The sequence below is a fragment of the Sphaerodactylus townsendi genome, linkage group LG11 (genome assembly GCF_021028975.2).
Source record: "Sphaerodactylus townsendi isolate TG3544 linkage group LG11, MPM_Stown_v2.3, whole genome shotgun sequence".
NCBI lineage: Eukaryota > Metazoa > Chordata > Lepidosauria > Squamata > Sphaerodactylidae > Sphaerodactylus > Sphaerodactylus townsendi.
Genome location: NC_059435.1, coordinates 74,421,146 through 74,445,116, shown reverse-complemented (window position 1 = coordinate 74,445,116; position 23,971 = coordinate 74,421,146). Strand labels below are relative to the sequence as shown.

The following is a 23,971-nucleotide window of genomic DNA, read 5'->3' as shown; positions in this document are numbered from 1 at the left end:
GGTGGTTCACAAACTGTCATTGCTGGCATTATAGCAGGGGCGTAACGAGGCAAACTGTCGCCCTGGGCAAAACCTGAGTTGGATGCCTGCCCCCCCTCCCCCATGGGCGGCCACTCCACCACGACCAAAAAACACTAAAAATACCCAAAAACGAACCCTGCAATTTGATGCCCCCCACAAGGTGGTGCCCTGGGCAACTGCCCACCTTGCCCAATGGGCATTACGCCCCTGCATTATAGTTTTCCAAGTGTCGAGGCTCCTCCGGAAATGAACCCCCCACCCTGTTCCAAATGCCCCCGTATCCTTGCAGCCCGCCAGATTTGGCTCCCGCCTTTCATTCTTCCCAATTGATTCTGGGAGCCCAGGTATACGTAGTATTAGCTTGCAATATGGAGTTCAGGTTATGTGGACTGTCACTCAGAACCCCTAAGCTCACGGAAAACCATCTTGCAGCTACACATTAGGTTTTCAAACCTCCGGAGGGGTGGGTGGGTGGTGGTCTGTCATTTCCCTGGAATTGAAACTGATCCCCAGACTTTGATTATGTGCTTTGATGGTGTGTTCCTGCACGGCAGGGGGGTTGGACTTGATGGCCCTTGGGGTCTCTTCCAACTCTATGATTCTATGACGACGGAGATCAGTTTCCTGGGAGGAAAAAACAGATTCGGAGCATGGATTCTCTGGCATCACGTCCCTGAAGAGCATATTTTTCTGAGTCGCAAAGGGCCAGGATTGTAACTTTCCCCTCAGAGCCGTCAACCTTCATGTGCTTGGATAGCTCTCCCAGATGGATCACCACTAGGGCTACCCTCAGTGGTGGGATCCAAAAAATTTAGTAACAGGTCCCCATGGTGGTGGGATTCAAACTGACATAGCGCCAATGGGGCTGGGCGGGGGCATTCCGGGGGCGTGGCCGGGCATTCCTGGGCGGGGCTGTGGCAAGGACGCAGCCACTGTGCCGGTCCTTGGGCGGGAAATGAATGCACGCAGGCGCAGGCTGCCACGCACGCCGGTGCACCTCCTGCTAGACTGCTCCAAGTTCTGCGCGCTACTGCTGAGAGGAGGGGCGTAACTAAGGCCAAAATCACATGGCAAAATCACCCATTAGTAACCCCCTCTCGGCACACACAAATAATTAGTAACCTACTCTCGGGAACCTGTGAGAGCCTGCTGGATCCCACCTCTGGCTACCCTCCTCTAGGTGGGGGCTGGATTGCTCCTGTATTAAAACTGATCTCCAGACTTTGATTATGTGCTTTGATTATGTGTTCCTGCATGGCAGGGGGTTGGACTTGATGGCCTTTGGAGTCTCTTCCAACTCTATGATTCTATGACGACGGAGATCAGTTTCCTGGGAGGAAATAACAGATTTGGAGGGTGGATTCTCTGGCATCACGTCCCCGAGGAGCATCTTCCCCTGAATCTCAAAGGCTCATGATTGTAACTTTCCCCTCAGAGCCGTCAACCTTCCTGTGCTTGGATAGCTCTCCCAGATGGATCACCACTAGGGCTACCCTCCTCTAGGTGGGGGCTGGGTTGCTCCAACTGAGCCCCATCCCTGCGAATAAAATGGCTGCATGGGTGGACTCCTTGGCGTTATACCCAGCTGAGTTCCTTCCCCCTTTCACCAGCATGGTTTGGTGGTTAAAAGCAGGTGCATTCTAATCTGGAGAACCAGGTTTGATTCTCCGCTCTGCCACTTGAGTTGTGGAGGCTTATCTGGGGAACCAGATTAGCTTGTGCACTCCAACACACGCCAGCTGGGTGACCTTGGGCTAGTCACAGTTCTTTGGAGCTCTCTCAACCCCACCTACCTCACAGGGTGTTAGTTGTGAGGGGGGGGAGGGAAAAGAGATTGTCAGCTCCTTTGAATCTCCTTGCAGGAGAGAAAGGGGGGATATTGCAGCAGATTATGAAAACGAGACGCCAGGCAGCAAAGGAAGTCCTCCAACGGGCATCTCCCTCAAGAATAGCTGGGCGCATCCTTGCTAAGTACTTTTCCTCTAAGTGCCCAGCAAACGGTGCCCAGAATTGACTCAGCTTATTTGTGCAACCGAACAGCATATCCGCTGGAGGAGGGGTGGCGGTCGTATGTTCTTAACAGCCTGTGTCCATTGTCGGGACTATAAAAAGATGGTTTAGATCTGTTCGGGGATTTTTTTTAAATTAAAAGCTGGCAGTTTGAATATGTAATATCAATGAGGCAAATTAATTTCCCCAAATGCGTCCTAATTTATTCCACTTTTAAAACCAGACTTTCTGTTCTTTGGCGATTCTCAGCAGTTAGGTTGATAGGCAGTGGCGTAGCATCAAGGGGACAGGGGGTACATGATGCACCAGGTATGCACCCTGGAGGGGGCACGGCGGGAGTGCACGGTGCGTGCTCCGGGCGCAGTTCCCCCTCACTCCGCCCCTGTTGATAGAAAAGAATGTGTACAATGGATCTCAAAAGAGAAGTCTGGGTAGGTTTGCCAACTTCCAGGTGGAGATCTCCTGGACTTACAGACATCAGAGGTCAGTTCCTAGGGTTGCCAACACTGGACTGAAAAATGCCTGGAGATTTTGGGGGTGGAGCCTGAGGAGGGGAGGGTTTGGGCAGGGGAGGGGCCTCAACAATGTCATACGGTCCATTGTCCAAAGCAACCTGTGATAGCTTTTGATAAAATACATGTGCTATCTTTTAAAGTGCCCGACAGCTTGCTCGAACAGAGGCAGGGATTTATGAGGTATTTTTGTCTTGTTTACGTGGGCCAGTTCAACTTGTGAAGAAGAAGAAGACTTTATTTACAGTCAATGACCAAATATATTACAAATCTCCAAAATATCTACAACAAAACAAGAACGCAGATCTCTCTCCCGTATTCCAGCACTATCCATCTACATGTCATTATACTTTGTAGACACACCAAACGGCATAAAATTACTTGACAAAACAAAAGTATCTTTATCTTTATTAACCTTTAATAGGCATAGATAGATGAAGATTTACACAGACACATTCTGCAGTCTCAAGTATAGTTCAGTAGCAAGGAAATAGTCCACATAACTTGACGGTTGACTTCGAGGGATTCAAATAACTTCAGATTTATTTATTTTTTTAGAAATAGCCAGAGCAAATGACAATAAATTCCCCTACACATCAATGTAAAAATACAATCTAATATAAAATTGCAATAAAAATAGATCTGTTTAGCAAGTTAAAAGCAAAATAATACAGCAATAGGTATCCTACCCTGCCGAATATTAGACAGATTGGAGAAGATACCTATCTTTTATAAGAAGTTCTACGTTTGGCAAAACAAAAGTATCTAAGGGGGATGCCATATTCAGATCATTTTTTTCTTTTTCATAATGAATAGACAGAATTTTGCTACCCATTTAGTAATATTCTCCTTCTTATCTTGTAATAGTTTTTCACAACAAACTTTATCAGAACAATATGTCATCTTGTGTAGTCGATGTGACAGCCATTTTTTCCTTGCCTCCTCATAGAAGGGACACTTTAATAACATATGCTCTATAGTTTCAACAGCATCCAGAGAGCAGTTCAACTTGTGGGCTCAGCTGAAAACTATAAACACTCTATTCTATTGACAAGGGTTGATGTCACACATCTGGAAACAGGGTCATTATACACCAGATTAAGCGTAAGCCAATTTATTGCTGCAAAATCCATTATTTTGGTTACAAGAAGACATCTGGCCACATAGAACATATGGTTTTTCATATGCATATAATAATACATTTTGGCTGTGCTATTTTTATAATAACATTTCTGTGTATGACCACTGAGAGGCTAAAGATGTCGAAAGGCGTATGGTCCTTTAGTTGGTCCCTGCATTGGAAATCTATTTGACTCACCTGTAAGAAAAGCATAGACAATACAGAGGACTATGTTAACATCCTTGAAGACTACATTTTCATTCCAATAAGATTGTAGATTCTTGGTTTATTGGAATATATTAATGTTTATAAGCGTAAGAATGCATTAATGTATATACACCTTACTGGATGGGTGATTTGCACTGTGACACATTCATGTGTGTTTATTGCTAATATAAGTTAAAAATACAATTGAATGTTAATTATGCAGTTTTAGTGTGTGCAATGCTATATTTCTTTTTGGTTTTTGTGCAATCCCTGCTGTTCTCGTTGGCACACTGATTTCATATCACTTGTTTATAATTATATTATCAATAGGATTTGGGATACGTTCAACAGCGTCCACTCATTTTTAAAAGTGTCACCCAAAACTCAGGCCTTGTATTTTAACTAACTTCATTGTGTACACCAGAAGCAGTAGTGGCGTAGGAGGTTAAGAGCTCGTGTATCTAATCTGGAGGAACCGGGTTTGATTCCCAGCTCTGCCACCTGAGCTGTGGAGGCTTATCTGGGGAATTCAGATTAGCCTGTACACTCCCACACTCCTACACACGCCAGCTGGGTGACCTTGGGCTAGTCACAGCTTTTCGGAGCTCTCTCAGCCCCTCTCAGGGTGTTGTTGTGAGGGGGGGAAGGGCAAGGAGATTGTAATCCCCTTTGAGTCTCCTGCAGGAGAGAAAGGGGGAATATAAATCCAAACTCCTCCTCCTCCTCCTCCTCCTCCTCCTCCTCCTCCTCCTCTTCTTCTTCTTCTTCTTCTTCTTCTTCTTCTTCTTCTAGATACTAAATAAGTTTATTTTGGCACAGAGTTTCTAGTTTTCAAAGCCTTTTCGTAGTCTTGGCCGAGCTCTTTCCCCCTATTTTGTTCTTTGATCAGTCCAACTCCCCTCTGCGTATTTATTTCACTCGTCCTTTTTCTGCAGAACAACCCCACTACCGATCCACAACAACTTTAAGCCTGATTCTCTTAGAAATCGAATGCCAATCCAGGACGACACGCTTTCCCTTTAAAGGGACTCTATTTTTCAGCTCTTCGGCTCACTTCCTCCCTGCGTTAGAGATTCAGTTGGCATGAGATGGCAACAACCAAGCCAGGAATTCTTCGCTCCCAAGAAATTGCCTCTGTATGGTAGCTTTTCTGTCCCCAATCCTTGCCTGCGCAGCAGAGCCGAAGACTCCAGGCCTAAATTCAGAGGCAAGGGAAGGTATTGAAGGCAGGACTTCCCAGATCTCCAACTTGGGGACTTTTAGAGTGAGACAAAAGCCATGGGTGAGTGCGTTTGCTCCAGACAAAAGGCTTGCTGTTCATTTTTCTGTATTTTTAAAGACAGGCAAGATGTACAGGAATTTGTCAGGTAGGGTTGCAGGTCCCCTTAGGCCAGTGGTGGCGAACCTATGGCACGCGTGCCAGAGGTGGCACTCAGAGCCCTCTCTGTGGGCATGCGTGCACAGAATTCGTCATGTGATAATAGTGTAATTATTTCAGGGAGATTATTAGCATTAAACCTAAGAGCTAGTTTTGGGGGAGCAGTGTAGGTATCCCTGTTAAGCGCTGTTCAACCCTGCTGATTTTCATGGGAAGAACGAAAGCGTGGTCCTTTACCTGGGAGTAAGCTCGGTTGCTGGCAATGGGGCTTGCTTCTGAGTCGTCCTAGGGTCGTGATTTACCCGTTCGAAGCATTGCACAGTTACTTCAAAGCAAAGCCACCAACTACCACCAAGCTTACTCCCGAGTAACGCACACCTTGGAGCCAACCGTTTTTTCTATACTAAAACCTCAGCATTCAGGTTAAATTGCCATGTTGGCACTTTGTGATAAATAAGTGGGTTTTGGGTTGCAGTTTGGGCACTCGGTCTCGAAAAGGTTCGACATCACTGCCTAAGGCCACCATAGGTCTGCCGGATAACACAAGGGCCTGGGCCCCATCTCCAGCTTCCTAACATAGGCCCCTTCCACACATGCAGAATAAAGCACTTTCAATCCACTTTCAATGCATTTTGCAGCCGGATTTGATTGTGCGGGATAGCAAAACCCACTTGCAGACGCTTGTGAAAGTGGATTGAAAGTGCATTATTCTGCATGTGCATTATTCTGCATGCACCCTCTAGGATGCTCTTGTGTTGCGTGCCATCATTGGTACGCCTGATACCATCTAATTAGTACTGTCCCCTCCCGGCCTTGGGATCGGCCGCCACATATGTTACCGTGTTTCCCCGAATATAAGACAGTGTCTTATATTAATTTTTGCTCCCAAAGATGCGCTATGTCTTATTTTCAGGGGATGTCTTCTTTTTCTGTGTTCTGTTCGTCGGGCATGCTTCCAAACACAAACTGTGCTACGTCTTACTTTCGGGGGATGCCTTATATTTCGCACGTCAGCAAAACCTCTGCTACGTCTTATTTTCAGGGGATGTCTTATATTCGGGGAAACAGGGTATTGCTGCTGCTGTGTTTTATGGTTTTAGATTTGTAAATTGTTGTAAATTACCTTAGTTTTATGTGTAAAATGTTGTTTTTAGCCTGCTGTGTTTTAATGCTGCTTTGGATTGTTGCTGCAGGCCTGCTGTACGCCGCCCAGAGCCCTTCGGGGATGGGCGCTTTAAAATCCAATATATAAATAATAGAAAATAAACGTGCGGAAGGGGCCATGGGCGTCATTTACTGCTTCTTCCATGCAACCCAGCTGGTGGAGATAGTTGGAGGACCTTTTGTGGGTTTACTGCGGCCTCCTTCTTCTCAGGGGCCACCTCGGAACTTGGTGGGCCCGGCCACAATCTTCTGGTTCCTGCGGCACACCTCGCGTGGACGGGACTGATGGACCGCTTCCAAGCCATCCTTCCTGTCCCGAGAGGCAGGCGGCTCCAGCAAACGTGTCGTCCCCGGTGCAATTCAACACCGCTGACCCAGAAGGCACAGCTCTGTTGAGATCGAGCGGTGGCGAGCCGATACCCAGAGCACACAGTGCCAGCCGGACGCCCTGGGGCAGCCGGCTTCCCCCTTCCTCGGCCACTGCCCGGGATCCACTTTGGCTGCCTCTGCTGCTCCAGATCAGCTCCGGCAGCTATTTTGACAGGCAGCTCCTGGACCGGCCCCCGCTCTGCAGCACTGCTCCAAAATAAAAATATCTGCAGCCTCCTGCTCTCTGCTCAACTCACACCAAGGACCTCCCCGGGAGGGACACCCATCGGCCAGTGATTTCTAAGAGCCCCAGGACCAGGCGCCTCATCTTCATGTGTTTGTAAAGTTTGGACCACCCTGGTTCCCGAAGAGAGGGCAACCCCAGGACCCCCCTTTGACCCCTACGCCCCTTTAATCCTGAGATCGGCCGTGGTACTGAACTCTGCCGCCTCTGTCTCAAGGTCAGTGTGAGGGGCGCGCCTGCTGCCAAGGGTGGGGGGACATCTTGCCTTGGGGAACGGCTGAAGTTTTTCCTCCCTTCTCTCTCTCTCCCCCCCCCCCCAATTTCTCTTTACAACTCGCCTGTGCTGGTGTTTGGGAGTGGGGATGCGCCGGTTGTGAGGCTAGCCAGAATTGTCTCTGCAGTGAGCTGGCACAAGAAGGCACGTTTCCTCAAGAAGGACAGGAGGATTTCAGCTGGGAGCTGTCCTCTTCCAGCAAATGTATTAAACCTCAGTGCGAGCATGTCCCGGTAGCGCAGCTCTGAAGTGTCTCTGTGTGCACACTGTGTGCACATGTACTGCAGCAAACTAGAGAAAAGGCAGGAGGCTCCCCCTCTATGCCCCCCCTGCATGTTCGGGGCATCTCGGAAAGATCCTGTCCCAGAGAAAAGGAGACTTCCCCCGCCCCCCTCTGTGCTATCACGTTGCCTGCGGCTGCAGATAGAGCACTTGCTAAGCTAAAATTGGAAAGGACGGCTGCTTTGCAGCTGATATGCTGTCCCCCCCTCCCCCCTCCCTCCTCTCCGGCCTCTCGCGGGTGGCACAGCCTATACTATTTAAGTGCTTTGCCCCATTAACTCTCTCTGTCCCTCAGGAACAGCACCTCTCTGCAATATACTCAGTTAAAGACGTAACAAGACCTGAGCAAAGTTTAGCCAAGAGAGAGCCCGCGTGGCGGAGGGGTTAAGAGCAGGTGCGCTCTAATCTGGAGGAGCCGGGTTTGATTCCCCGCTCTGCCGCTTGAGCTGTGGAGGCTTATCTGGGGAACTAGATTAGCTTGTGCACTCCCACACACGCCAGCTGGGTGACCTTGGGCTAGTCACAGCTTCTCGGAGCTCTCTCAGCCCCACCCACCTCACAGGGTGTTTGTTGTGAAGGGGGGGGGAGGGAAAGGAGGTTGTAAGCCCCTTTGAGTCTCCTTACAGGAGAGAAAGGGGGGGATATAAATCCAAACTCCTCCTCCTCCTCCTTCAGCGTTTTCTTTTAAGGATGCCTAGAAAATGGGGTGGGGGCAGTGGTGGGATCCAAAAATTTTAGTAACAGGTTCCCATGGTGGTGGGATTCAAACAGTGGCATAGTGCCAATGGGGCTGGGCGGGGCATGGCGGGGGTGGGGCATGGCGGGGGCGTGGCCGAGCATTCCGGGGGCGGGGCATTAATAATTTATCTGTTACTGTAAAAAACTCGTACTGTAAAAAAAAAGTTCCTAATTTCCAGCTGGTATCTTTCTACCCTAATTTAAACTCATTATACCAAGTCCTACCATCTACTGCCAACAGAAACAACTACTTCTCCTCTAATGGACTGCCTGTCGAATACTTAATACTGCCTTTCAAATACTTAATTTTGTTTCTAGAAATCAAAAGAAGGACACTTTCCTTAAACAAGGAACTTTACCATATTTCTAAAACATGTTTTTTAAAATAGCCCAACAGGGAGAATTATCCCGTTTTCTACCTTCGCTAACCAGCCGCATAGGAAACAACAGGACTTTATGATTTTTGGACCTAATGGAATTTCTAACGGAAAAGCAGACCCAATTAGTAACCCCCTCTCAGCACACACAAATAATTAATAACCCCCTCTCGGGAACCTGACGTGATCTTGGGTCTCTTCTGTTGAAATCCACGGCAGGTGGGTTCCCAGGGTGGCTGACATAGGAACAGGGACCACTGGTAGCCCCAGGACTAATTTGTTGGCAGTTGCACCTAGAGTGCTTGCCAACTTCTAGGGGAGGCCTGGAGTCCTCCTGGAATGACAACTACCCTCCAAATTACAGCACTCAGCTCCGTTGGAGGAAATGTCAGCTTTGGAGGATGGAGACTCCTTGGCCTCATATCTGTCATGATCTGTCCCTGTTTGATCCTGCCATGTTTTTTATTGCCTGCCCAGGATGTGGCAACCTGTCTCTCCTTGTTCCCCCTCCCTGTTGTGCTCATGTTTTTCTGCTTTGCTTCTCAGGCCTTATCAGCTCATTGGACACCTGCTGAGGTAGCTCAGTCAGTTGTGTGGAATAGAGAGAGAAGAATAGTTTGGGGTTTATATCTCCCCTTTCTATCCTGTAAGGAGTCTCAAAGCAGCTTACAAACGCCTTCCCTTCCTCTCCCCACAGCAGACCCCTTGTAAGATAGGTGGGGCTGGGAGTGTCCAGAGGGAACTGTGACAGGCCCCAAAGCTGTGGTGCGACCGCACTTGGAGTACTGTGTTCAGTTCTGGTCGCCACATCTCAAAAAGGATATCGAAGAGATAGAAAACGTGCAGAGAAGGGCAATGAGGATGATTGAGGGACTGGAGCACCTTCCCTATGAAGAGAGGCTGCAGCGTTTGGGACTCTTTAGTTTGGAGAGGAGACGTCTGAGGGGGGATATGATTGAAGTCTATAAAATTATGCATGGGGTAGAAAATGTTGACAGAGAGAAATTTCTCTCTCTTTCTCACAATACTAGAACCAGGGGGCATCCATTGAAAATGCTGGGGGGAAGAATTAGGACTAATAAAAGGAAACACTTCTTCACGCAACGTGTGATGGGTGTTTGGAATATGCTGCCACAGGAGGTGGTGATGGCCACTAACCTGGATATCTTTAAAAGAGGCTTGGACAGATTGATGGAGGAGAAGTCGATCTATGGCTCCCAATCTTGATCCTCTTTGATCTCAGATTGCAAATGCCTTAGCAGACCAGGTGCTCAGGAGCAACAGCCACAGAAGGCCGTTGCTTTCACCTCCTGCACGTGAGCTCCCAAAGGCACCTGGTGGGCCACTGCGAGTAGCAGACAGCTGGACTAGATGGACTCTGGTCTGATCCAGCTGGCTTGTTCTTATGTTCTTATGTCACCCAGCAGGCTTTATGCGGAGGAGCAGTGAAACAAATCCAACTCACCAGATAAGAGTCTACTGCTCCTGTGGAAAAGTGGGATATCAAACCAATTAAATTGGTGCAGATGATAACAAGAAGTCAGTTTGGTAATAGGCAGAGGGGTATCTGGGGAAAATGTAGCCTGGTGGAAAATCTGAGTCTCCCCTCCCCCCGTAGGGCCACCCTCCCCCATCACGACCTAACAACTTTTTTTGCACCAGTTCTTGAAGTCAGTGTAAGAGCATAAGAACATAAGAACTAGCCTGCTGGATCAGACCAGAGTCCATCTAGTCCAGCACTCTGCTACTCGCAGTGGCCCACCAGGTGCCTTTGGGAGCTCACAGGCAGGATGTGAAAGCAAGGGCCTTCTGCGGCTGTTGCTCCCGAGCACCTGGTCTGCTAAGGCATTTGCAATCTGAGACCAAGGAGGATCAAGATTGGTAGCCGTAGATCGACTTCTCCTCCATCAATCTGTCCAAGTCCCTTTGAAAGCTATCCAGGTTAGTGGCCATCACCACTTCCTGTGGCAGCATATTCCAAACACCAATCACACGTTGCGTGAAGAAGTGTTTCCTTTTATTAGTCCTAATTCTTCCCCCCAGCATTTTCAATGGATGCCCCCTGGTTCTAGTATTGTGAGAAAGAGAGAGAAATTTATATGGACCCGGCGGGGGGGGGGAGGAGGAAGAGTTTTAGGGTGATTTTCTGCCTCTCACCTGTCTAAATGGCCAAAACCCGTGGACATTTGACCCTATATGTTCCCTGGGCGGTATGCCCCTGGTAGTAGGCTTGAAATTCCAGCCCAGGCTGATATACAGAGTAGCTCCCTAGCAGCCCACTTTAGGAATGAAGAAACTCCTTTAAGTAACACTCAAGTAACCCTTTGCCTGCCAGAGAGTTCTTAACGGAACAGAAGCAATGAGATACATTAACAGATCTGTGGGAGAAGACAGCCCCTCACAATGAACCTACTTGTGAACAACCCGGCGTCTACAGAATAGTGGAGGAAAGGCTATTCAGAGTTGTAAAGAAACACAAGCATAAGGTGACCAGATGGTCACCTTCGCGAACCGGGACAGGCGGGCGGCTGGGCGGCCGCGCGCACACACATGTGCGCGCAGCGGCAGGAGCGCACTGTCTTCTGGGGCGCTCCTGCGGCCGCACGGGAGGCTGCTGCACTGCCTTGCGCCCCAGAAGGCAGTGCGGCAGCCTTCCAAAACCTGGGACATTTGAAAAAACCCGCGGGACACAGGACAAGTTGTTTCAAGGCAGGACTGTCCCGCCAAAAGCGGGACGTCTGGTCAGCCTACACAAGCATAAGAACATAAGAACAAGCCAGCTGGATCAGACCAGAGTCCATCTAGTCCAGCTTTCTGCTACTCGCAGTGGCCCACCAGGTGCCTTTGGGAGCTCATATGCAGGATGTGAAAGCAATGGCCTTCTGCGGCTGTTGCTCCCGATCACCTGGTCTGTTAAGGCATTTGCAATCTCAGATCAAAGAGGATCAAGATTGGTAGCCATAGATTGACTTCTCCTCCATAAATCTGTCCAAGCCCCTTTTAAAGTTATCCAAGTTAGTGGCCATCACAGCATGTAGCAGTTTGGGACGTGCAGAAACAGTCATTCCGAAAAAAATATTGGCCGAAGTTGCTGCAAGTGGCACATGAAAATGCCATGGAGCGACATTTAGGAATTAGCAAGATGCAGCACAGAATACAGGACCATTTCTATTGACCAAATATGGGAAAGGATATAATTTTTTTTTTTGCAAATTTCCTGTCAAATGGTGAAGACACTAAAGATTGCACCAAAGGACCTCTGCAGTCTCAACCAATGGTAGAAGCACCTTTTGTTAGGGTAGAAGTGAGCGTTGTAGATCCTGTGTCAAGAATGGCCAGACGTGGAAACAAATATATGTGAACTATAATGGATTTTGCTACCCCGCTGTGAGACAAAGATGGTGGACGATGCCGTGTTGACTGTATTTTCTAGGCTAGGATTTCCCAAAGAAATGTCAACGCATTTCAGCTCCAATTTCGGTCCAATAATTGTTTATGGCTTCCGGGGTTAAACTTCTACCGATGACACCTGCAAGCAAATGGATTAAATGAGCGCTTGAATGGAACTCTGACCCACACTTTAAAAGATGTATGCCTTCAATCAACCCAACCATAGGGAGCAATAGTTATAGCACTTCCTATTTGCCTACAGGGAGGTGCTCCAAGATAGCATCAGATGTGGTTCTTTTGAACTTTGATATGGGTGGCATGAGAGAGGAGCTTGTAAAAGAGGTGTGAGCAGGGAGAGAGCCCATAGCTTGCTGAGATGTTCTCACTGACTTGCAAGAGCTACAGGAAAACCTCCCAGAACTGCACAAAACCGCTGCAGAAAATGGACAACTATGTCAAAAGGCTTGGTGCCAGAGGTGGGATCCAGCAGGTTCTCAGCAGTTCCTGAGAGTGGGTTACTAATTATTTGTGTGTGCCAAGAGGGGGTTCCTAATTGGGTCCGCTTTTCCACCTCCATGCCCTCGCCTCCCCGAGAGGCACCCTGCCTTTGAACGTGAAGGTCCCATATAGCAATTGTGACTAATAATGTAACTCCCTGAACTGGGTTAATCCCTTCCAGGTACTGCAATTCATGGATTCTCAGCCTTTCGTACCTTTTATCTCACCAGTCTCTATCAAAGAACCTGTGTGTTTCGCCATTGCTGTGTTCAGATTTGGGAGTTGGGGCATTTTCTATAATGTGATGAGGATGATTTAGAAATGACCTGGTGCAAACAAATTTGGGGGGGGGGTCGTGGTGGGGTGGCTGCCCATGGGGGGGCATTCAACTCAGGTTTTGCCCAGGGCTCAGGTTTGCTGAGGTACGCCTCTGCCCCCTTTGCTGAGGGGGGGCTGGTGAGGGAACCTGTTACTAAAATGTTTGGATCCCACCACTGCTTGGTACAATACCAAGGCTCGCAGAAGACATTTCGAGGCCGGAGATCAGGTCTAGTCCTTAAACCCCAGAGGAAGAAGAAACTGGAAGGACCAGGACTCTACACCATCATCAGCCAGGTGTTACCGGTGAACTATCTTGCAAATATTGACACTACCGGAGGACTATCAAGTAGCAGACTTCTAGAACAGGAATACCATATCTCGTTGGGCCAAGCAAATAAATCATGCTCACCCCTTTCTGTCAGAATAGTACCAGAACAGGGGCACATAGCCAAATATCTTGAACTATTAACTGAACCCCAACAGAGATGGATTATTACAAGGGCCAGATGCAATACTTTTCCATCGACCATTACAAAGGGTCGCTACTTATCTATCCCTCTCCAGGATCGGGTCTGTCCACACTGTAAAAACCAAGTGGAGACTCTTGCTCACATCATACTTGACTGTCCAAGATATGTGGGTATTAGGAATTTCTCTCCTGGGCGGGTCTTAGACAAATCTGAAAGAGACTCTGACCACTCTGTTGTGGAGCTTTTGTTAAATAACACAGAGGCCATTCTCTTGGGAAAAGTAGCAACATTTCTTTTACAAGCGACAGAATTTTCTAAGTAACGTCCAATGCTAGATACAGTTTGTCTGTCTGTGTTTTGAATGTGCTTTTGACTTGTACTTCAGAAATGTCTGTAATGCTCTGGAGCCTATTTTAATATGCCTAATAAAGGTTGTTGTATTGAAGTATCATGTAAACATGTTGAAACCCTATTGTCACCAGTGTTAAATTAATGGTCATGACCAGGAGAGGGAAGAAGAAACTTCTGCCATCAAGAGGGAGTGCCTAGCTATTGTCTGGACTTTGGGTAACCCTAACCCATACTTGTGGGGCTGTAGGTTTACTCTCTGAACTGACTTTACAATAGTTGCAGGTAAAAATAACAGTGGCAAATTAGGGAGGTGGAGCCACAACTCTGAGACTTTGATTTTCGATGTAATTAATGTTAAAGGGAAAGAAAAAATGATGGCAGATATATATTGGGGTTATTGCGTGACGTCATCTTTGTTAATCTTATCGCTGTGTTTTAATTTAATTGGGGTTGTTTGTATGGGTTGTTGTACACCGTGCAGAGGAAGTTATGTTGTATACCGCTCAGAGCCCTACGGGGGTAGAGCAGTATATAAAACAAACAAACAATAAATAAATAAACAAACAAACAAACAAATAAATAAAATCTGAATATTATAAATCAAACCGCCTTGATCGTCAGGGAGTTCTTCCTAATGCAGCAGTGGCGTAGTGGTTAAGAGCAGGTGCATTCTAACCTGGAGGAACCCGGTTGGATTCCCTGCTCTGCCCCTTGAGCTGTGGACGCTTATTTGGGGAGTTCAAATTAGCCTGTACACTCCCACACTCACCAGCTGGGTGACCTTGGGCTAGTCACAGTTCTTCAGAGCTCTCTCAGCCCCACCCACCTCAGAGGGTGTTTGTTGTGAGGGAGGAAGGACAAGGAGATTGTAAGCCCCTTTGAGTCTCCTTACAGGAGAGAAAGGGGGGATATAAATCCAAACTCCTCCTCCTCCTCCTCCTTCTTCTGATGATGTTTAGGTGGAATCTCTTCCTGCACCTTGAATCCGTCGCTCCGTTTGCTAGCCTCTGGAGCAGCAGAAAACAAGCTTGCTCCCTCATCATGCTTGTTAGCCTCCTATGTTGGGACACTTCAGTGTGTGAAATATATCACCTCCTGCATAAGTCTTGACTTGGGAATTTGTCAGGCCTTCCTGGGGAGGTTGTAATCCATACCTGCTCAGTTTGGGGTAGACAGGAACCTGAAGAAAAAAATCTGCCCTTCCCCATTAACACAGGCTTCAGGTGTGGGAATGGCCAGGTGAAGTAAAGAAACATCACCTGGTAAATAATGTCCCATTAAGCCCCTATTAAAGGAGCAAGGCACTCCCCGCCTCCGCCCCCAGGTTGTTGTCAACCCAGCCTCTGGGGCAAATGTGCCCAAAGGGAAGATAACAGCCAGACTCAGGCGAGGTGGTTGTAAATTAAGAACCCAGAGCCGATAAGAAAGGATCTTTTTGCAGGAAGAGTACAGTTGTGGGTTGGGGGATATCAGCAGAAACCAGCAATGAACCACACTGGGAGTGTATAGCTAGCAGCCCACACTATATTGCAGATAAAAAGCTCCATCTTGCTCTAGCTGGCAGCATACCCATAGGTGGCCAACTCCTTTTTCTGGCTGTGCTCCTGTGCTGTTGACAGCAGCCTGACATGCAGGAATCAAACAGGAGGAATCCAAGTTGCCTTTCAGCCAAGGAAAAACCTCATTTGCCGAATTTCTGCGGGGTAGAAGAAGAAGAAGAAGCAGCAGCAGCAGCAGAAGAAGAGTTTTGGATTTATATCCCCCCTTTCTCTCCTGCAGGAGACTCAAAGGGGCTGACAATCTCCTTGCCCTTCCCCCCTCACAACAAACACCCTGTGAGGTAGGTGGGGGTGAGAGAGCTCTGAGAAGCTGTGACTAGCCCAAGGTCACCCAGCTGGCATGTGTGGGAGTGTACAGGCTAATCTGAATTCCCCAGATAAGCCTCCACAGCTCAGGTGGCAGAGCTGGGAATCAAACCCGGTTCCTCCAGATTAGATACACGAGCTCTTAACCTCCTACGCCACTGCTGCTCCCGAGGAAGGTTGAAAACCGTGTAGACTGTAAACATTTTGGAGGGAGTACCTAAAGAACTTTTTATTATACTTTCAAAGCAGCAGTTCGCAGAATCCTTTGATTTCTAGTCATGCTTATGATGGCCAGAAATCTAACAGGGATAGCTTTATCTCTCAAAGGAATGCAGCGGTGAACATATAATTGTCTGTATTGTGCATTTATTACCTGCGCAAAGATAGTGTGCATGACATGGGCTCAGAGTACAACATCATTTGAATGATTCCTCTTATCCTATCTTACAGTAGTGCCTCTGATTCATTTGTTTCTCCTTTCTCCCTTCGCAGATCTTGATCCCTCGGAGACCGCCCCTGTGGTAGTAACCCTGCAAAATGGGCATTAAAACTGCTCTGCCCACTTATGAACTGGGCCTGTACGCGCTCGTGGTGTTGGGCGCCATCTTTTATAGCGGACATGACATCTTTGAAACCTCTCGAGGTAACCGAATAAGAAGCGAGTGTTGCTTTGAATGGGTCAGGACCAAGATACGGACGGGGATCACCCCTTCCTCCCCGAAAAGCACAGTCTTACCGAAAGTGGTAGAGAAATGGTAGAGAAAGTGGATTTTACAGTGTTTTAAATAAACAACAGTTTGGGATGACTGTTATAGAAAATAGTGCAGTACAGCTTGTACTTTCAAGATATTCTCTTAGGTCGATACCGCACTTGGGTTATCGACCTAAGTTCGAGCTGCGTTCGACCTAAGTGCTCCGCACAACCACTGGAATCGACGTGGTTTTGTACCAGCTTCGCCCCGTGTAATGATCAAATTCCGACTCCAGTTGGGAACTACAACTTTTTCAAGGAACCACGCTCGAACTCAGCTCGATTCCAGTAAAGTGCGGAATCTCTGGTGCCAGGAGTCCCCCATTTAGCCAATCACAGCTGAGTGTTTCAGGCATGCGTACAGCTGGCCAAAATCAGCATACGCCACCTTCGTCCCTCCATTCCCTGTGGCGGTTTTTTTAATAGCGTGTGTGAAGGGATAGACGGAACATGGCCATTAGAGACAGTAGCCAATCAGAGCGGGCCCGTTGCAAAGAGGCACAGGATGATCCCGCCCTCCGAGCTGGGATCAAGCTGGTTGCAGTGGGGAACAACAATGGCTTCGACCTAGGTCAGTACCCTTCTCAGGGAACTGGGTCGAACCTATTTTACTCGTGTGCGGAATCGCCCTTATATTGGTGTAGTGGTTAAGAGCAGGTGGACTCTAATCTGGAGAACTGGGTATAATTCCCCTCTCCTCCACATGAGCAGTGGACTCTTATCTGGTGAACCACCTGTCACCTGTCAATCCACTCACCTCAAGACGATTTCTTATGTGTTTCCCGAACACAATTCTCCTTCTATTTCAGAGAACATGAACCGCAAGACCTTCCGAGAGAACATAAGACCGGGATGGCATTACTTTGGCAGGAAGATGGTGAGTTAAGAGAAAGACCCGCCACTATTTTGGCCGATGGTCGTAAGGGCACGGCTAAAACTAGATTTGTAAATGAATATTTGCGACATGTCCTCTTTTGCGAACTTTTTCTGTTATCCGCCAAACTTCACAGAGGGAAGCAAGCCAAGGGGGAGGGGATTTTGGCAACTGTGATGCTTAGATCGTGCCAAATGGTGTAAACACTCTACCAAACGCAAACAGATGTACTATAAATTAGAGATGCCACGAATTTTGTAGCAAATGTGTTCGGCAGGGCAAATCCCATTTTTGACAGTTTCTTTCACCCGAGAACTGGGTCTCTTCTCTTCTCGTCCTTGTGGCTGGAGCAGCTGGCCAGCAGGACAGTAGCTGCAGAGATGAAATCTGACCTTCTTCATCTACACGCCAGTTGAAATTTGCTCCTCAAAAGCTTGCACAAGAAATGTGTGAGCGCAAAATGTCCATAATATGGACTTGGCCCCAAATGGTAAAAGAACTTCCCAAACTCAGTGTTTATTGAATTGTCGAATGTTTTCAGGACTGGAATCACTAGGGTGTTGTGGGTTTTCCGGGTTGTATGGCCGTGTTCCAGTAGCCTTTTCTCATGATGTTTCGTCTGCATCTGGGGCTGGCATCTTCAGAGGATCCTCTGAAGATCCCAGCCACAGATGCAGGCGAAACGTCAGAAGAAAATGCTACTGGAACACGGCCATACAACCAGTGGTGGGATCCAAAAATTTTAGTAACAGGTTCCCATGGTGGTGGGATTCAAACTGTGGCGTAGCGCCAATGGGGCTGGGCGGGGCACGATGGGGGCGTAGCTGGGCATTCTGGGGGCGGGGCATTCCTGCAAGCGAGGGCTGTGGCAGGGAGGCGCTGGCGGCTGCGCTTGTACAGTCATGCAGGTGGGAAACGAATGCATGCAGGCGCAGGCTGCCACGCACGCCGGTGCACCTCCTGCTAGACTGCTTCAAGTTCTGCGTGCTACTGCTGAGAGGAGAGGCGTAACTAAGGCAAAAATCACGTGGCAAAATCACCCATTAGTAACCCCCTCTCGGCACACGCAAATAATTAGTAACCTACTCTCGGGAACTGGTGAGAACCTGCTGGATCCCACCTCTGCATACAACCCAGAAGACCCACAACACCGCAGTGTTTATTTATTATCGCTGGCTGAGGATTTTTTATATTCTTGCTCGTATTGTGCAATAGATCCACTCTTCCATGAGATATGGTTCTTTTCTTGCAGGACACAGCTGATTTCGAATGGGCCATGTGGTTCACCTCGTTCAGGAACTTCATAATCTTTGCCCTGTCTGGTCACGTCCTGTTTGGCAAGATCTGCTCCATGACAGCTTCTCAGGTAAGACGCCTTTTCACCACTCCAGGGGCAGATGGTCCTTCAGCCAAAAGTACTGATCAGGTGAACACCGCCACCTGCTGACTGATTTGAAAAATGTACACAAACAGTTCTATCTCAAAACGTTGAGTAATATCTACAATGAATGAATTATATTTACAATATTGAAACAGCAGGGTTATTTTTAAAAATGAGGGACGTGGGAAAAAGAGGACACTCCTTGTAAACCATGATCCCAATCTCAATCAAACTCATGTGCGCCAGAGATTCAGTTCCCAACCGAGAACTGGAAATTAAGCTTTTCTTCCTTATTAGTTTTCTCTTAAGAAAAAGAACAATAGTTAAGAACATAAGAAAGAGCCAGCTGGATCAGACCAGAGTCCATCTAGTCCAGCACTCTGCCACTCGCAGTGGCCCACCAGGTGCCTTTGGGAGCTCCCATGCAAGAGGTGAAAGCAATGGCCTTCTGCTGCTGCTGCTCCTGAGCACCTGGTCTGCTAAGGCATTTGCAACATCAGATCAAGGAGGATCAAGATTGGTAGCCATAAATCGACTTCTCCTCTATCAATCTGTCCAAGCCCTTTTTAAAGCTATCCAGGTTAATGGCCATCACCACCTCCTGTGGCAGCATATTCCAAACGCCAATCACACATTGTGTGAAGAAGTGTTTCCTTTTATTAGTCCTAATTCTTCCCCCCAGCATTTTCAATGTATGCCCCTTAGTTCTAGTATTGTGAGAAAGAGAGAAAAATTTCTTTCTGTCAACATTTTCTACCCCATGCATAATTGTATAGACTTCAATCATATCCCCCCTCAGACGTCTCCTCTCCAAACTAAAGAGTCCCAAACGCTGCAACCTCTCCTCATAGGGAAGGTGCTCCAGTCCCTCAATCATACTCATTGCCCTTCTCTGCACTTTTTCTATCTCTTCAATATCCTTTTTGAGACGTGGCGACCAGAACTGAACACAGGACTCCAAGTGCGGTCGCACCACTGCTTTATATAAGGGCATGACAATCTTTGCAGTTTTATTATCAATTCCTTTCCTAATTATCCCCAGCATAGCGTTTGCCTTTTTCACAGCTGCCAGGCATTGAGTTGACATTCCCATGGAACTATCAACTAAGACGCCCAAATCCACTACAGTCTGTGATTTATTAGCACCAGCCCTAACACCATATATATGAAGTTTGGATTTTTTGCCCCTATTTAGATTAGATTTATAGTTTAGATGTATTCCCTGCCTTTATCTCCTGTAAGGGGACTCAAGATGGCTTACAAACTCCTTTCCCTTCCTCTCCCCACAACAGACACCGCGTGAGGCAGGTGGGACAGTTCAGAGAGAACTGTGATTGGCCCAAGGTCACCCAGCAGGCTTCATGTGTAGGAGTGGGGAAACAAGCCCAGTTCACCAGAGAAGAGTTCGCTGCTTATGTGGAGGAGCGGGAAATCAAACCTGGTTCTCCAGATTAGAGTCCACTGCTCTTAACCACTACACCACACTGGCTCTTTTAAAAGAATGGAGTGCTTCATGGGTTTATTGGGAGAGGCATACAGGCTGATGAAATGTTCTTTCTGTCCTCACAGCACCGGTCCGTGGTTTACCTGGTGTATGGCTTGCTGGCTGTGTTTGGCACAATGGGAGGAACATACCTGATGATCATCCTGTCGCACTGCTTGGTGCTGTACAGTGTCGCGCTGGCTAAGCAGAAATGGCTGTGCTTTGTCGCAGGACTTTGTAGCCTGGCCTCCTTTAAGGTGGAGCCATTCAGCTCTTGGCAGGTATGTGGGCAGCCCCCAAACATCCCGAGCAGGGACTTTGTACAGGCACCGACTTTTTCATCCATCCATCCATCCATCCATCCATCCATCCATCCATCCATCCATCCATCTATCCATCTATCCATCTATCCATCTATCCATCTATCCATCTATCCATCTATCCATCTATCCATCTATCCATCTATCCATCTATCCATCTATCCATCTATCCATCTATCTATCTATCTATCTATCTATCTATCTATCTATCTATCTATCTATCTATCTATCTATCTATCTATCTATCTATCTATCTATCTTATTATACTGCCCCACCCCTGAAGGGCTCTGGGCGATGTACAGGAGATAAAGCCAATAAAAATGACTCACAATCGAATAATTAAAACTGAATTAAATACAACATCAACAAACCAGAAGAACCTAACGTCAGGTGGCAGCCCAAAGAAGCCTCCTATCCCCCTGGGAGGGGACCGGCACAGTACAAAGCAGCCAGTATGATGGTATGTGGGGGGTAGTGGGGAGGCAATCAGCGACCACCCCCACAAAAGCCCGGTGAAACAGCTCCGTTTTGCAGGCCCTGTGGAGCTCTCCAAGGTCCTGCAGGGCCCTGTTGGCTGCAGGGAGGGCGTTCCACCAGGCAGGGGCCAGGGCAGTAAAGGCCCTGGCCCGGATAGAGGACAGTTGCATCGTTGACTGGCTGGAACCATCAGCAAATTTGCCTCTGCAGAACGCAGAGGCCGAGTAGGGACACAAGGGGAGAGACCGTCCCTGAGGTATTTACGTCATTTATACCCTGTGAGGTAGGTTCAGGGTACGTGACTGGCCCAAGATCACCCCAGCCAGATTCCATAGCAGATAAGAAATGCCCTAGGACAGCCAAGCAGCAGGTAGAAATTCATCAGGTTGAGTATGCCTGAACATACATCCTTTCTGCCAGTTGCCCAAGGGGCAAAAAGAGAAAATTGTTGGGTGTCAAAATGATCATGTTTTGGTCTGATAGGTGAGGTAGGATGGCGTTTTATGGATTGCAATTTAATGTTTAGTAAGTATGTTTTATCTCTATTTATAGATGAGCTTACTGAATGTTGTGAGCCGCCCCGAGCCCTTTGACCTAAGTAGGGGCAGGGCATCAGTCAAAAAATAAAGTAAAAAAATAAAGTTGCCACTCTGTCCAGCACATCTCAGGCACGGATCCGGAAGAATGGGAATGCACAGGAAAAACCAAGCATTTGCAAGCCTCCTGGTGCATGGGGTGGGGGGAACCCATGTTTCAACCCTAAAGTTTAAATTCGGGATATCTGATGGACACCCATTCCAGAACAGGTGAGGAGGGGTCCTTAGCCACAGACGAGGCTTTGAAACAAACTCTTTTCCTCAGTATATGTGGTAACTATTCTCTTTTGTCTAGAATGGGTTTGTAACAGGAACTTTTGATCTTCAAGATGTCCTCTTTTACGGAGGAACAGGCTTCAGCATCATGCGCTGCATGAGCTTCGCACTGGAGAACTGTGACAGGAAGGAAGGGAACTTCTCCATCTTTGCCCTGCTGAAATACAACTTCTACCTCCCCTTCTTTTTCTTCGGACCTGTCATGACCTTTGACCGATTCCATGACCAGGTGGGTGCATGTCTCCATCGGCAAGAATTGAAAGTGATAGAAATGTATTATTTGTGGTGTTCATAGATGCATTCTCCCCCTGACTCGAGCTTCTAATGCTGCCACCACTTTGAGTCATCGTGACAGGGAGGAATAAAGGCTTACACTTACACCTTTACATCATTTCTGTAGAAGTGACAGAGGGTAGCTCTAGGAATTGGCAGACCTTCTATGGTTTTACCATTAAGTTTGTTCCCTGCAATTCCTAGAACTACCCTATGTCAATTCCGGATTTTCACAGGAAGTGACATAGTGATGCATGCAATGTATGTAGGCCTTTTTTGTCCCCACCCCCAAACCACTCACTCCTTGCCAGCCTATTACATTTCGGCCTGGTGAGCGCTGCAGTTAAAAGTGCACTGCAGTCAAAGGGTGCCCCTTCTATTCTATTCCTCCGGTTTCGGAGTCCCCCTATCATCTAGGGGACCCACTTCCTGTTCTGTTTCCCCCTCTTGGGAGGGTTTAATTGGGGTTATTGCTGACGCCATTTTTACTGAATTCACCGCTGTGTTTTAAAATTCTTAAATTTAAATTTTAATCAAATGGGGTTTTGTTTGTATATATTGTATTGAACCTGTGTTGTGCACTGCCCAGAGCCCTCCGGGGGTTGGGCGGTATAAAAATCCCACAAATAAATAAAATAAAATAAATAAAATAAAATAAAATAAATAAAAGGCTCCCCGACTATATTTTTTTTGTTAAAGTTGGCATTTTAAACTAGTATTCCTTTCAGAGTTCAAATTTGTTAAACACCCCCCCCCCCGGCCCCCTTAATTCAATAACTAAGCTTTGTCATTATAGCATTTGTTTTGCATCTAACAGGTCGGCAACAACACCCTGTGGGTGAGGCCCTGTTTCCCAGGGGATAAAAAAACTGAAAACGTTGCCAAGTATAGAAGCCTTCTGGTCCAAATTTTAATCCAGCTAGGCTCAACTGTTCTCTTCTGTTTGTGCTGGCTATTGACTTCACGGCTGGGCGCCATGCCCCCTTTACTCCAGAGAAATCCTCTTGCAACGCCGCTCCTCAATAAACCAGGCTGTGGATGGTGGCCGTTGCTTGGAAAATAACCCAGATTCTGAGAAGTGGAAAAATCCGGGGCACACGTGGTGGGGAGGGGAGAGCCAAAAGAGGCTTGATGGCATCTCTGTTTCCAAACAGTGTCCTGACGGACCTTTGGTCAAGGGGAGCAGGCCTGACCCGACTCTGACCAGGAGGCAAGCGTCAGTCACCCCCTTCTAACTGCAATTCAAGGTGTTGTTTTGACGCGTAAAGCCTTTGGGTTGCTAGCAGGCCGGGCGGAAAATATATCTGACGTCGCATTTTCACTGCATTTTTTTTACATGTTCCCATTGTGGGAACACACACACACACACACACACACACACAATATATTTCAACACTATCCTTTATTTTTCACCATCATTCTTTCATCTTTTGGAATAATATAAAGAATATAAAGAATAATATAAAGAATAATATAAAGAATAAAGACCGCAAAGGCCTTAGCAGACCAGGTGCTCAGGAGCAGCAGCAACAGAAGGCCATTGCTTTCACCTCCTGCAGGTGAGCTCCCAAAGGCACCTGGCAGGCCACTGCGAGTAGCAGAGTGCTGGACTAGATGGACTCTGGTCTGATCCAGCAGGCTGGTTCTTATGTTCTTATGTTCTTAATATGCTTTCCATTTATCTTGGAATTCTTTAATTGATCACCTAGTTACAAAATGTTTTTGTTCTTCCACTGTGGCATATTCAACTAGTTTATTTTCCCAGTTCTCTTGGCTTGGAGATTCTTCTGCCATCTTATTTTGTGGCAGATACCACTCTGCTTCTAAAATTTTTGGAATGTTTTTAGCAATGTGGCTAATAACAATGCCTTAGCAGCTATTACAAATTTGATTGTTTAGGTTTTCTGAATTTCTGCATGAAGAAGGGCTTCTGATCGGCCAAGGGAAA

At 47.4% G+C, this 23,971-nt stretch overlaps 1 protein-coding gene across 4 annotated transcripts in view; it reads left to right on the top strand.

Moving 5' to 3' along the window:
* The window catches only part of HHATL (hedgehog acyltransferase like), a 34,000-nt gene that overhangs the window by 483 nt on the left and 9,546 nt on the right, over window positions 1–23,971 (top strand). Inside the window, exons 1-6 of one of the 4 annotated variants that reach the window (XM_048510389.1) lie at window positions 4,976–5,152; window positions 16,084–16,234; window positions 17,152–17,219; window positions 18,469–18,582; window positions 20,167–20,361; window positions 21,770–21,979. In XM_048510389.1, the coding sequence (XP_048366346.1) occupies window positions 16,129–16,234; window positions 17,152–17,219; window positions 18,469–18,582; window positions 20,167–20,361; window positions 21,770–21,979 (693 nt within the window). In that variant the 5' untranslated portion in view covers window positions 4,976–5,152; window positions 16,084–16,128. Of the gene's footprint in view, window positions 1–4,975; window positions 5,153–6,848; window positions 7,243–7,886; window positions 7,976–16,083; window positions 16,235–17,151; window positions 17,220–18,468; window positions 18,583–20,166; window positions 20,362–21,769; window positions 21,980–23,971 lie in introns of those variants that run through there. The other 3 variants (XM_048510387.1, XM_048510390.1, XM_048510388.1) reach the window with 3 other exon arrangements.